The 14,219-nt window shown below is 39.9% G+C and overlaps 1 protein-coding gene across 1 annotated transcript; it reads left to right on the forward strand.

The window, feature by feature from the left end:
- Window positions 1-275: 275 nt before the first annotated feature.
- Window positions 276-1,421, forward strand: LOC138002316 (uncharacterized). The gene has a single exon (XM_068848380.1). It carries the CDS (start codon window positions 276-278, stop codon window positions 1,419-1,421), a length of 1,146 nt encoding a protein of 381 aa, XP_068704481.1.
- Window positions 1,422-14,219: the final 12,798 nt, after the last annotated feature.

A 14,219-nucleotide genomic window follows, 5' to 3' on the forward strand; every position in this document is an offset into this window, starting at 1 on the left:
TGCCAAAACACGCTCGTTGTGCGGTAGGTTTTTGCGATAATGATAAAAGATATCCTGACCTTGCTTTTGTCAGATCACATGTGGAGAATTTAGTATATCACAAGTGGCCAACCGACCCTAAACTTGCCGAAATGTGGCGAAAACAAGTGGCGAAGACTCGAAGTGATTCCTTCAATCCTTCCCCTGGTGCTAGTGGGACTTTCGTGTGTTCAAATCATTTCCCATGTGGATGAAGAACTCCTGAAAACCCTAAAACAGATTTTCCGTCTATTTTTATGACTGTTTCGGATTACCTGCAGAAAAAATCACCCAAGAAAAGGAAAGCGAACAAGTTACAAGAAGCTGGTTCTGCAAGAAGCCTGTTCCCTAGCTCCAAGGAGTCAAAGCAGGATCCTGAGGAGAGTGATAGTGATGATGAAGAAATGGAAGCAGATGCAGATTACTCCGTTTCAGTTCCAATGCAATTGGAACAGTTGACAAGAGAAATGGAAGTAAAAGTCTACACTGGTCTGCCATCACCGAAAGCATTCGAGTTCTTGTTCGATTATTTGAGCCCAAAGGCTCGGTTTATGCAATATTGGAGGGGTGGAAAACAAACAAGAAAAGAATCGTCTCAACCTCCCTCTCCTTTTGAGTTAGAAACTGGCTATCTCAAAGGAAGACCTGGGCCAGAGAGGAAGCTTCGACTTGAACAGGAGTTTTTACTGACTCTTATGAAACTAAGACTAGCTCTTCTAACTTTTGATTTGGGGTTCAGGTTCCATGTGTCAGCTTCCACTGTCAGTAGTGTTTTTATAACTTGGGTTAAGCTCATGTCCAAGGAACTCTCCGTTTTAATTGTGTGGCCTAGTCGACAACAGATCAAGAAAACCCTCCCATACTGTTTTAAAATGCTTTATCCCAAAGTAAGATGTGTAATTGACTATTTTGAGTGCTTCACAGAAACTCCAAGTGGACTTGACCTGGCAGCAACACTATGGAGTGAGTACAAGCACCACTACACTTTCAAAGTCCTTGTTGCCATCACCCCAAATGGAGCAATTTCATATGTTTCACCATGTTATGGAGGCAGGGCATCTGATATTTTTGTTGTAAGGAATAGTGGGTTTTTAAAAATGATTGAGCCTTACGATGAAGTCATGGCAGACAGAGGTTTTAAAATCCGAGAGGACTTGATGATGCACATGGCAACATTATGCATTCCACCTAGTTGTGCATCATCTATGCAAATGCTACCAGGTGATGTCAGAGAGACATCAAACATTGCGAATGTCAGAATTTATGTTGAACAAGCTATTGGACGGCTCAAAGTTTTTCTTATTCTGAAAAATGAACTGCCTATTACCCTGCTTCCCCTGGCTGATGATATTGTTCGTGTCTGCTGTGCATTGTGCAATTTGCTTCCACCACTCTGTGTTTGATATTTTTGTTTACAAGTATGCCAAGGTGACCACATATTCAGTTTAGAGACTGGGGCAGGTTCATTTGAGAACTGTTAACATGTCAATGAAATGGGAAACTACTACTACACTGTACATAGATGCCATCGTTGTGTATTTCAAGGAATAAGAGCAATACATTGCATTTTCTAGTTCAGATTGAACAGTCCCCACAAAAGCTATCTAATGAACTTGGCTTTCTTTGAATGAAGGTCCTTCCATGAGTGAATGAAATGTTACTTTTTGTACAAAACAATTTTGTTAAAATTATCATGAAATACCGGTATATTTCCAAATCGAGTTGTATTTACATAATGTTAAATTGATTAAGGAATTGAAATTTGCTATTAGAAATGTGCGTAATTAACCGTAGCAACAGGAATGTTCATACAACATTTTCATAACATTTCATAAAAAATGCATCAACAAAACAATACTAAACAGTAAGTGGTTATAAAAAATATATAGAAATGTGTAAATAACTCTGACTTTTCTCCATGTCTAACTTAGTAGAAATGAAAATGCAGCCAACATTCTTAAATTGTTTCTACGTGTAGAAAAATATTACATGATGCAATTAAAACATTTTGTAGGTTATACATGTACTTCTTGGACTGGTGTATTAAAGTTCTTAACACCTTGTGAATCTATGATTTTGTCAATTTGATGTTTGGGATTAGTTACAGCTGTATGTGACCATGTGGTGAAACTTCTCCTTGTGAACAGTAATTAAAATTCAATGTACAGTACATGTATTAATCTGAAATGCAGTAATTACAAATTAGGTCTGCAGAACTTGTTATGTCCTCATGGTTACTGCACCAAGCATGGACAGCTTTTTTACAGACTGTGCAAACATGTTCTCCATTCACAGGGATACTCTTAAGACAACAAACTGGGCAGACATGATTTACAGTATTTGAGTAATCAGTTTGTTCTTCTTCCTCAGGTAAGTTCAAGTCAAGTTCATCATCCCCAGCATCATGTATGTTTGCTGCATCAGCCAGGCAGCTCTGGCAAATCGAGTGCATCTGCAGAATTCACACTGAGTTCAGCACATGGCAAATGCCACCAAGTGCTGCAGCTGTCACAGCATACACTGATTTCGTTTGCAGAATCACGTATTTCATCACTCTCCAAAATAACCTTGTTACACTTTGGGCACTCAAAAATGTCCTTGTATCCTAACAGGCAAGGTAATACAAACGATTTGTAAAAGAGAGTGATATTGTTCACAACTTTCAGACAAAATTCCAAGTCTAGTTCTACTCGTTCATACAATGGTTGTCCGCCCAGAGTCCAAACAATAAAGAAGCCATGATTGGCACCACAAACCCACATCTGAGCTTGCATTTGGGTGTAATATTTGTGCGAGCATTTCAAGCGGGGCTTTCCATTAAAATCTTCAAGAAATTCCACACGGTCAAATGTCTTTTTTTCATGAATATTTTCATTTCTCACACTGTAGGGACATTTTGCTTCCAGTGTTGCCAGACCACAGCAATGGCAAAAAAACAGGCCGTCCAGGGAACCCGCAAGGAAGGGGTAATCGGGTTTGATGAACAATCCACACTGTCTAAAGCCCTGTAGGCCACCATCATGTTGAGAGGCCACATCTGACATGAATGATTTTATGGCATCCTTTTCATGGGCATTCCCCCACTTTATCTGTGGCATATGTGAGACATCATCACCTTTATTCAACAGGCTTGACACCATTGAACTGTAAATGGGTTTTTTGTCATTTTCATTTTTTCTGTTGATGATTGTTTGAGCCTTGCTGTGAAATTTGTGAAAATTTGACGCAGTCACTCTCCCAACTCTTTGTTGATGCCAAGAGTCATTGTTACTCTGGCCACGAGTTTCAGTTTCCACCCTTTTCACTTGGTCACTCGTCATCTGACAGTCTTTTAAAAAGAGTGGACCGGTATGTTGCAATGGTTTTCCTTTCATTTCTTGGGATGACATGAAGGTAAGGGCTCTCTGAGGAAGAGGTTCGGGTAGGCCGTCATCTTTAGTGTGCTCGATAGAGTGAAGTAAACAAGCACATGGGACATTCTCAATTACTCCATTGATAAGAGCTGACACCCTTTCATTGGTCAGCTGCCTATCCTGGGGCTTTCGTGGGTCAAAGTTGTTCTTTAAAGTTAAATTGGCTGCCTGTTCTTTGGGTCTGTCCTCCCAAGTCTTTTTGTCTTTACGAAAGACAAGGTTTTTTATTTGAGTTGGAGCTACATCCTTTCTAGTTCCTTTGTTCCATCCTTGTGGAACGCTTGTACATGCAGGAGATATGTAAGCTTTCTTGTGTGCAAAATTTACTTTATATAGCAAGGCTATAACATGATTGCAAACTTCACCAGTACCTGCTGTACATGTACACCAAGAGGTTAAGATTTTGCATTCACTTTTTGTGCCCTCTAAACAAACCCAGACCTTATGTGGGTCATCACGAATTTTTTGTGAAGGGGATACAGAACCTTTCAAGAACACATGCTTGCTGTTAATTGGGCATTTAGCAAAGAACACTGTGTCTACAAAGCCACTCATCCAATAAGATTAGGCCTTCTGATCCTTGTATTTTCCAATATAGTCGACATCTACGGCTTTAGTCCTCAAAATATAACTGAACAATTTGCCATCATCGACCTCTGGCCATTCCTTTACGTCGTCAATCCAAGCGTCACTCGGTAACATGTTTGGATCACTCTTAATTTCATTTTTAGTCAGCCTCCTTGAATATTCGTCTTTTATCTGCTGATAAATTGCTCCTGGGAAAACTTCACAGGCACATTGAGTTCGTAGGCTCCAAACGCTCTAGCGATCAGCTCAGACTTTCTGCCCGTTTGCTTGAGTCCCCATAGTGAAAGAAAATCCTTTGACGAGGAAACAGTCCAACCGAGGAAGTCGTCGTATTCAAGAACTTCCTCTGCTTGTCGAGGCATCACAAATAATTTTGTGGCCGCTCTACTGGAGTGGTAGCGGCAGAAATAGAAAAGGATTTCAAACTAACAGTTACAGTACACGTGTTTTGATCCTAGATTAAGATATTTCGATATTTCTTCGCAGGTAATTGCAACTCGATGAGTCAGTCATTTGCATTTTATTGTTTGGCCGCGCGCTCGCCCCAGTAGTTTTTCACCCCTGGCAAAATGGGGGTGTTAACCTTGTAAAGGTCTATAGAAAGAGGTTTTCGCCTCCAAGAGCAAATATGTTGTTTGTTTCAATAGATTTTTCGCTGGAAAAGGATTCTGTGATATTTTCTGCCTTTGTGAATTATAATATCACGTTGTGTATTGAATTTTCGAGCTTAAGGTTGAAATGTGATATGGGAGAAGTTTTTTAGTATTGCTCTGTAACCAGGAAGGGTTCACAGGCCTGTTGGAAGCGTGCTTTGAGTTTCAACAAAATGAGCCCCAAAATCAGTGAAAAATTGTGACCGTCCACGGGAAAACCAACAAAAAGGTGATGACACGGGCACGCTATTTTAGCACGCTAGACAAAAGAAATTTTCTTTAACACGGGAGTGCCGTGTCGTAATGCACGCCTCATTAAAATTTTCTTGTGTCTGATACGACAAGTTGTAAACAATAGAGCGTGTTATACCAAACAAAAGAGCGTGTCAGCAAAAGTAAAATCGAGCACCGCGCAAAAAGACACGGAGTGAGTGAAATTTCACGACAGCTGCGCAAAAACGCTCGCTAAAAAACCAAGTATATAAACACGCTACTCCCAAAGCCGAGTGAGGGCCGACTTACCTGCGGAAATAGTTGAAAACCCCGCAGAATACAGTACTGTGCAAAAGTAATGCAAACGTATTTCGCCGAAATTCACGGCTTTTCGTGGCTTTTCGACGAAAAAATATCGAATTTTCGATGGAAGCGAATTTTCAACGAAATTTATAAGCTCTACAACAAACTCTTGTTCGTGAAGCAATCTTTTTTTTTTTCGTTGGAAATAGCCGATTAAACTATCGGATCATTGAATCTATTTTCGATACGATTTTATTTACGCTAACCTTAACGCGTTTATTTACGCGTACATACGCTTGTTCAGCGATGTTGTTGATGGCGGCCGCCGATTCATGTCACAAAAATTCGCTGTTTCAAATTTTGTTATCTCGAATTTTCGTTTGGTTATTACCTCGAAAATTCGCTACTTCGAATTTCGCTATCTCGAATTTTCGAGAAAGATCATGAAGTTTTTCGCTTCAAACCCTACGAAAAATCGTTCGAAAATTCAATGACTTTTCGTGGAAAATTCGCGAGAACAAAGGAAGAATTTCGTTTGCATTACTTTTGCAATTTTACGGTGCCTGTTTTGGCACGCATCTAACACGCAACACGCCACGCTAAACAAAGGGTTTGGAGTGTCTCAGTGTGCACAACAAAAGCCACCGTGACATCTATTGTGCTACTCATTAAATATGCGCATATGGCGTGTTGTATGTCACGCTCAGCGTGCCGTGTCATGCACGCGTGCCCGTGTCATCACCTTTTTGTTGGTTTTCCCGTGGATGGTCACAATTGTGACGCAGATGAATAATAAAGTAGCTGCTATTTCCAAAATGATGGAATTACCTGGTGATAAATAACGTTGTACGCATCTTGGAGAGTAAATTTTGACTTTGCATAAACAAGAGTTGGGCGATTGTGATCTTTGTTTTGACTTCGCTCATTTCATTGTCAAACTTTATATCACTTGACAGAAAAAGAAAGTTACAAAAACCCGGTATCTTGCCACCATTTGACACAGATGCTTCACTGTTTGGTGAGTAAACATGCCGCAGTAACTTAATCATGGCGCCCGCTCAATTCCGGCCATGTCACTTTCGATTTTGCAATTTACTTGAACGTAGCAAAAATCTCCCAAAATGTTTGTTGCTGATCGTAACTTTTTATATTCTATATTCACGGTTCAAAATTAATGTTGTTTTCATGTCGTAAATATTTTATTCGCGATCGACCGTCCTGGAAACTTCCTTCTGCTCTTTCTAAAAACTGTGTATCAATAGTTATTTGCTTTTTCATCGACATTTGTTTTGCATAAAGCAAGCTAACAAAATCTGTACCTTGCTGAGTTCGCATTTGTTAGCATTAATAGTATTTTCAGTCAGATGCTTCTGTTTTTTATGAGGGGTTTATTGTTTTGGTCTCCCATCCTGACACTAATCCCGCTGAACAGGGAATAACTTCAGTGAAGTTTAGTATTACAAAGCTGTCAGATGCTCAGAGGGCACACTTGTGGTGAAAAGAAGTTGTAAGGGAACTTGAAAATTATCAACATGTCAGCTCAGAAGCCAATGTTTCTCGCTTCTCTTTTATTTGTTATTCTTTAGAGACTAGAATGCTGTATTTCAATACCACACAATTCAGTGCCTTCTGATTTTCTGTGACACGTACCACAGGCAACCCAGTGTATGCTTAACAGAAGCATCTCGTTTTGCAAAATAATGAGTGATTTTCTACAAACAAAATGTAAATGCAGAGAAGTATGAAAAAGATATTTTGATCAAGGGACCAACTTTCAACAGTAAAACAGGTTATTTCTTAATAGTCATTACTAAACAAACTACAATGTAAGTGTAAAAAAATTTGGTTTTATGAACGGAGTTGATAATGTAAATTGGCCACCGTACAGCTTTCTGAATCTCTTTACGGTGGCCAATTAACATTATCAACTCTGCTGATAAAACCAAATTTTTGTATACTACTTCCCTACCGACGCAGCACCACAGTTTCTTTTGCAACTACACCCTTCATACAATGTAAGTGACTTATACTAAGGACGCTTTCCATTTGACAGAAGTGGCATTTGGAGGGAATGACTCTACAATGCCTTCAAATTAACACACTTCGAGGATGATATACTCCTCCAGAAGAATGCGAGGGATTATCACGCAAGTATCCCTTCAAATTGTTGCATTTTCTTCGCAAACTGATGGGTCTCTCCGGCCAGTTCAGAGAAAAGGAAAGCGCTCTTATTACAAAGTTGCAATAAGTTGGGAAAATTAGTAGAGGGAATATTGTAATTCTTTGACTGGTTTTCTCCAGTTCACCGAAAAAAAGAAATTCATAATAACAATAACTATAGAATATTTGAATGATGAATCCTCTACTCTGACCATGGTTTGGGTAAACATGGGTTCCAGCTATTGAATGATTCCCAGGAGAGAATAATGAAAAGTTCAAAACAAAAGCAAAAGCAAACCACTTTCCACAGTCATGAAAAAATTACATTGTACTTTTTGCTCAATATGCCCTAAACTATATTTCCAACCCTGGTACACCAATAACACATACAGTATATAAAACGGTTGCTATAGTTGCGTACTCATGCCTAAATTCCATGTAAATTCCAGTCTGAGAGGGATAATGTGCACAAATAGTTTTCACAACACATCAAGGGCATACCTTCCTTTTCCCCCTTCCCAAGATCCTGTAATGGTCAATGACAAACTGCCTGTAACCGGCCCTCCTAAATGATCTGGTACTGTTACCCTCCTGGTCATTCCGGATGTCTCTGCTGTTATGAATTGCAAGCCAGAGGACATCTGGAACAAGGCAAAGTTTCTGGAATCTTGTGTGCATTGTTACGCATCTTCACTGTCCACAGCACTTATCTTCTATGTCTTGAGGCATGAACGTGCAGACACCACACTTGCACCATCGTGTTGAAGAACTGCCTCCTACCTCCCCCTATTGGGGAAATAGTTTACTTTTTCTGTAGAGTTGAACTTCTCCAAAGAGAATCTCCTCACATTCATGCATTATTCTGGGTTAAGAATGCAACCTATTAGTAGTAATTCCAATTACAGTTTCGACTAGGCTGCAGTTAACAAGAGAGAGAAAGAGAGACTAAACAAGAGAGCATGCTACTTTAAGAGTGACTTACAGAGAAAAAGAGATGGAAAATAACAAGGCATGGTCATCACAGCCTTTCTTTTAACAGTAAAAGCCCAAAATTAGTGAACCCTTTCACTAATTTGGATATTTAGAATAAGCCTTACTGAACATAGGCTGCATAATAATTCTTTTTTGTTTTGCATTCTTCTTGGTTCAGGAAAGTAATATAAAAAGTTGACTTTAGGGAAAGGAACCAGTTTAGGCGACTTTTGGGCTGAACAAACACTTTCTATACTTCCATTCACTGCAAAAATTCCATGGCCTTTTCCCTAAATGTTTATAGGAGTCGAAGTAGGTGATTTGTGCGCCCTTTTTTTTCTGACATCCAAGCTACACCTGGAACTTCCATTGTCTTCCACAAAAACTTGACTCAAACGTTTGTGTACCTTTCTAGCTACATGCTTATCATTTTGTCACCCTTTCGTAAGTATTTCACATAATAAATGCAGTCAAGCCATATGTTGAAGATGATGCCATGTTTTTAGAACATTAGACTCTTGCCCATGAAATTGGAATAGTAATGAGGGCTAAAAGCAGTTGAAATCGTGGATTCCTTAGGAGTCCTTCTTTATCCAAGGATCACATGACTAGTAAATTTCTTAATTTGCATAATATTATTATGCTTAGAACTTCATGTTTTGAATGCCATTTTCTTGGAAGTGTGGAATACGATTAAGTAACGCAAGAAAGGTCAAAAACAAGAGGGCAAAGAAGCGAAATGCAACGTCACCATTATTTGAAACAATGAACTGAAAAAACCCACCATTTTCAATGAAAATCCTGATAAAAACTCCCTTGAATTAAGGCATATTTTTCCCTCCAAACATTCTCTTTGGCACCATTTTCTTGCATAAATTACTCTAAGGATCAGTGCTTTGTTCTCGGGATGTAAAGTTTTTCAAGCTTGATTGGAAGGATTTTCCTTTGTCTTTAACTTTAACTTTAACTTTATTCATTTATATTGCGCAAGTATCAACTAAAAGTTTTCAAATGCGCTGTTCTTAGGGATTCTCTGTGACATTCCTTTGGGTGTTGTTGTGGCCTTTTCATAAGAAAAGCTTTGTAAGCAACACATTCTTGGAAACAGAGTAAACATCAGTTTCTTCCGCAATGTACAAGGAACAACCAAGATGCACTGACCGTTTCCCTTTCAACAATCCCACCTTTCCTACTCCCTCACTACGTTTGTTTGAAGGAAAAATATTTCCTTCTCCAGAACGCTGACGCATAGAAAAAGACACAAACTATAAGGCAGGCAGAGTGAGAGCACTTGCCCGACGATGCTCTAATGCCATTACACGTTATACAAGCCAAAGTAATTGGTTACAAGAATATATAAAGATATATCTGTATAAGGTAGGAAAAAAGGAAAAACAAAATAAGTTAATTTCTTCTACACCAAAAGTAGGGAACAACCTGGTCAATTGTAATCTACTGTCTAAGGAATCCTTGACGTACATATTCTTAGCTGTTTCTGATTTCCAGCGACCGTGGAGCATGAGTAACCTGTCAGAAGAACCTGACTTCGGTAGATTGTCAGCTATAAACGTTGCGCCACAGGATCTAAGGCTATGGGTGCTAAAACTGACCAAATCTACTCCTATAGCCAAAAGTGATTCCTTAACTAATTCCCTACACCTAGTATAGGTGAGCCTCCTAGGGCCTAAAGTATACGAATTGTCCTTCCTATGAGGTTGAAGTGTTCTGAAAATGTTAACTGATGAATTGAGATCAATGCCAGCTGCAGAAAGATATCAAGACTATAATGAGTGAGGACATGTAGCACCGCCACTCTTAGCAATAAATACTATATTACCTTGCCTAAATTGATCAGTTTTACTACTCTTAACATTAATCTCTAGGTGATCATCGTGAACTAGAATATCCGAAGCTTGCACATCCAATAGCTCATTGATCCTAAAGAGACCATAAAATCCCAAGACAAACAGTAAAGCTGTACGTAAATCCCTAAGGTTACTGCCTTCGTGAGCAAAGTGAACACAAATACGATGTATCCTGTCGGCTCCTTTTTGTTGACTGGCCGACTGAAAGCTCGTTTGCTGGCCTGAACCAGGCTGTGATTTGGCACAGTGTCGACCGGATTACTGTGTGCACCATAAGGAATAAGATCATGGACCCACTTTAACGCACAGACAAAACGACAGCATAGGATCTTTTAGTTTCATGAAGATGAGACAAGTATTCTGAGACGAGTAAACTAACACAAGGCAGGACTAATTTCACGGAGAAATACCTATACTGGGCAACATATCTCTTAACAGAAGAATTGGCTCTAGAAACCAAAACCTGCTGCACGATTGTACGTCTTTGTCCCTACACGTCAGTCCCCAATAGGAAGCTTCAATCAAATCCTGAGGAAAACAAAAATACTAAAAAATAATGTGAGGTGGGGGAGGGGGGGGGGGGTAAACAAATCCCTAACCCAGCAAAATAGTCATTGCCACCCAGCTCAAGTTCGCTGCCATCCGGCTCGAACAACACTGCCAACCGGCTCCAAAAACGTGTAAACTGCCAACCGGCATAAAAATGCATGAACACTCAGTGCCAACGGCTCAAGAAGCACTGGTCTATCGATCCGAGATCTGTAATACTGAGTTCACAGTACAAGAAGCCCTCGCCATGAGTCATTCTCAACAAGGTCACTTTGGAATCCTACTATCAGCGCTCTGAGAAAATTGAACTTTCACAGCAAGGATTAAGCAAGGAATTCGTAATAGGAATAGCTGGTTCACCTTTGTGTACTTTTTGTCAAATATCAGAGGAATCCCTCGAGCATCTATTTATACATTGTCCAATTTCAAGTGCTTTTTGGCTTTCTGTAGTTGAATGGTTGAAAAATTACTTTTCGACAATCCAGTGTTTGACAGATGTGAGTATAATGTTTGGGCTCTTTGGAAAAGAAACGCAACTGATTAACCATATTATATTACTAGGTAAACAAGTTATTTTCCAATGTAGACTTCTTAAAGTGAATCCTTCCCTTTCACTTCTAAAAACAAAAATAAAAATTGCTTGTCAAGTGGAGCATGTCATAGCTGAGCAAAATGATATTGTAGATAGTCATAATGAGAAATGGAAAGCAATCCTCCATCACATTCAAGACCTCTAGACGTATCGTGTATATCATTATTGTTATTGTGTGTGTAATTATTATATTGGAATATTATATTTAAAAAAATTTAAAAAGAAAAAAAAAAAATTCGTATTACGACCTTGACGCAACGCTAACCGTCCCTCAAAAAATGAATAATCGACAATGAAGTCCCAAAACTTATGAACCAACAAAGGCCAGAAAGGCGCGGACGGCCAGTAAGGAACCACAAATGTCCCCCTGACATTGCATCGAAACATGAAAATAAGGACTTTAGACAAGAGTATGACCGGTGGCACAACTAAGAAATTTTCATGTAGCCAGTCTTGGAAAAACGCGTCAACCCCGGCTGTCCCAGGATTCCACAATCTAGAAAAATATTTTGAGACCTTCTTGTTGTAGTGGGTGGAAAAGCAATCAACCGTAAATGGTCCCCAAAGCTCGTCCAGCTGCCGAAAGAACCCGGGGGCAAGCTCCCAATCGTCCTAATCCACAATCTTGCTAAGGAAATCGGCTTTTTCATTAAGTGATTGTGGAACCCACTGAATGTCTAAATAAATTCCAATCTTGAAACATAGCGAAAAAATATCGGAGGCTAACTTGTGAAGATTGAAATTCATGCTGCCAACTTGCACAATCCTAGCCGCCCCTTGGCTATCGGTAAACCACTTAACCCTAGAGTTAGGAAGGAATGAACTAAACGAACTAAGAACAAACTGAACAGCTAACAACTCACGGTAAGTAGAGCTCTCCTGGCGTTCTGCTTTGGTAAACATCCTGTGAGCGTGCACATCTTTCCCAGCAATATGGCCTGCGCAAGCTACATTACTCGCATCCAAGTAAATGGATATGAAAGGGAATGCCAAATCAGAAACAGTTTCGGAATTCACAAAGCGGAGATTATCCTTCCAAAACTGAAGCTCTACCATGCAATATCTATCAAGAGCAAACACACTGTCCCAGTCTTGGGCAGCCGCTATGGACATCTGGCAATGCCTGGTCATAATTCGGCTGAGATTCCCGAGAACATGACTCATAGAAACGAGAGAGCTATTGTAGTGAACTATTGAATGCTAAGCGACTTGCCGACGCGTCCCGAATTTCCAAGCATAAAAGAACCTTGCAGATAAATCAACTAAATGTGGACTTTTAAGTCTACTGATGGGGTAATAATCTCATTATCGTTTGCTGTTGGTCATGACTGTTATTATATTTGGTGGCTCCTAAAGAAGCCGTTTGTTTAGGTTGGGGTAGTTTCAGTAGCCTGAAGCTCTCCCCTCGCGCTCAACCACAGCTGGGAGCACTTTGTTGAGGTGGCTGGTGTATCGTTTGCACTTCTCTGGAGTGACAGTGTCCCAGAACCGGTGGATCCCCTGAATCAGCTCCTCCTTGTTCATGGGTTTTACAACGACACGCAGAAAATGTTTTAACTCATGCCACAAGTTCTCGATGGGATTGAGGTCGGGACTTTTGGCAGGTGTTGGCCAGTACTTTATCCCTTTATCTCTCACGAAGTCCATTGCCAGTTTACCTACAATAAAAAGAAATGTTTTGGATAATTAAGAGCCGTCGTCTTTGGTAAAGTCTAAAGTTTATACTGGAATAGAATGAAAGGCTTAGTTTCTAAAGAAACTGTGCTGCTGTGTCAACAGGAAGAAAAGAAAGGGTAATGAACTTACTTTTATGTTTAGGATCGTTGTCCTGCTGGAAGCGATAGTCACTATCTGGGAATGCAATCTGTGTAAAAGGCAACAGCACTTTTTCCAGTATCTCCCCGACGTAGAACTCTTTCCTCATGATTCCGGTAAAGATGGGGACAGGAGTCGCACACCGCTTTGAAATGCCTGCCCATATGTTCACCTTGAAAGGATGTTTACCGCGAGGCTTAAGTTTGCCAGGTGTTCCCTCTTTTCTGAAACATACTTTTCCATGGCGCTCCAACCAGATTGTGCTTTCATCAGTGAGGATGATGTTGTCGAAATCTTCATTGTTGTCCAAACATTGCTGCGCAAAAGTAAGGCGGGCAACACAATTTGCTTCCCGAACAATTTGGCAATACCGAGGCCCACATTTTCTCCATCCCAGTTTTTCCTTGCTTGTTTTATCGTAGCTGTTGATAAGCGAACACCAAGCCTGCTATGCAGGAGTTTCTGGAGTCCTGTAATTGTAAATTGAAATCAATTAGAATAAATTGTTTCTGTGACCACGGTGATCATTTCAATTAAGTTCTTACCAACTGCGGTCAATTCGTTGTTTGCCTCCACAACTTTTCCTTGAAGAAAAAATAACAACTTTGATAAACAATAATTTGGTTAAAGAAAGAGCATTTTACCGTTTGAATGAACGATTTGTGTCTAGTATAACCAGAGATATCATTTTTTCAACAAGGTCTTCGGAACGCTTTAGACAATAAACATCTCGCAAGGGACTTGCCGACTCGTGCCGAAACACAGAACTTTACCATGAAGCAAAAAAGAAATAAACGTGAGCAGGGCGCCATAGAAACTTTGATAAACAATTATTTGGCTAAACAAAGAACATTTTACCGTTTGAATGAGGGATCTGTGTCAAATATAACAGGAGATATCATTTTTTCGACGAGGATCTTAAAGAACACAAAATTCGACAAGGTCTTCGGAACGCTGGCTTTAGACAATAAACATCTCACCAGCGACTTGCCGCGAGACATAGGTCCGACACACAGAACTTTACCATGAAGCAAAAAATAACTAAACATGAGCAGTGTGCCATAGAAACTTTGATCAA

This window comes from Montipora foliosa, chromosome 5, assembly GCF_036669935.1.
Source record: "Montipora foliosa isolate CH-2021 chromosome 5, ASM3666993v2, whole genome shotgun sequence".
Taxonomy (NCBI): domain Eukaryota; kingdom Metazoa; phylum Cnidaria; class Anthozoa; order Scleractinia; family Acroporidae; genus Montipora; species Montipora foliosa.

Excerpts from the sequence above, each read along its gene's own strand:
- LOC138002316 (XM_068848380.1), top strand. The coding sequence starts at position 276 with ATGACTGTTTCGGATTACCTGCAGAAAAAATCACCCAAGAAAAGGAAA.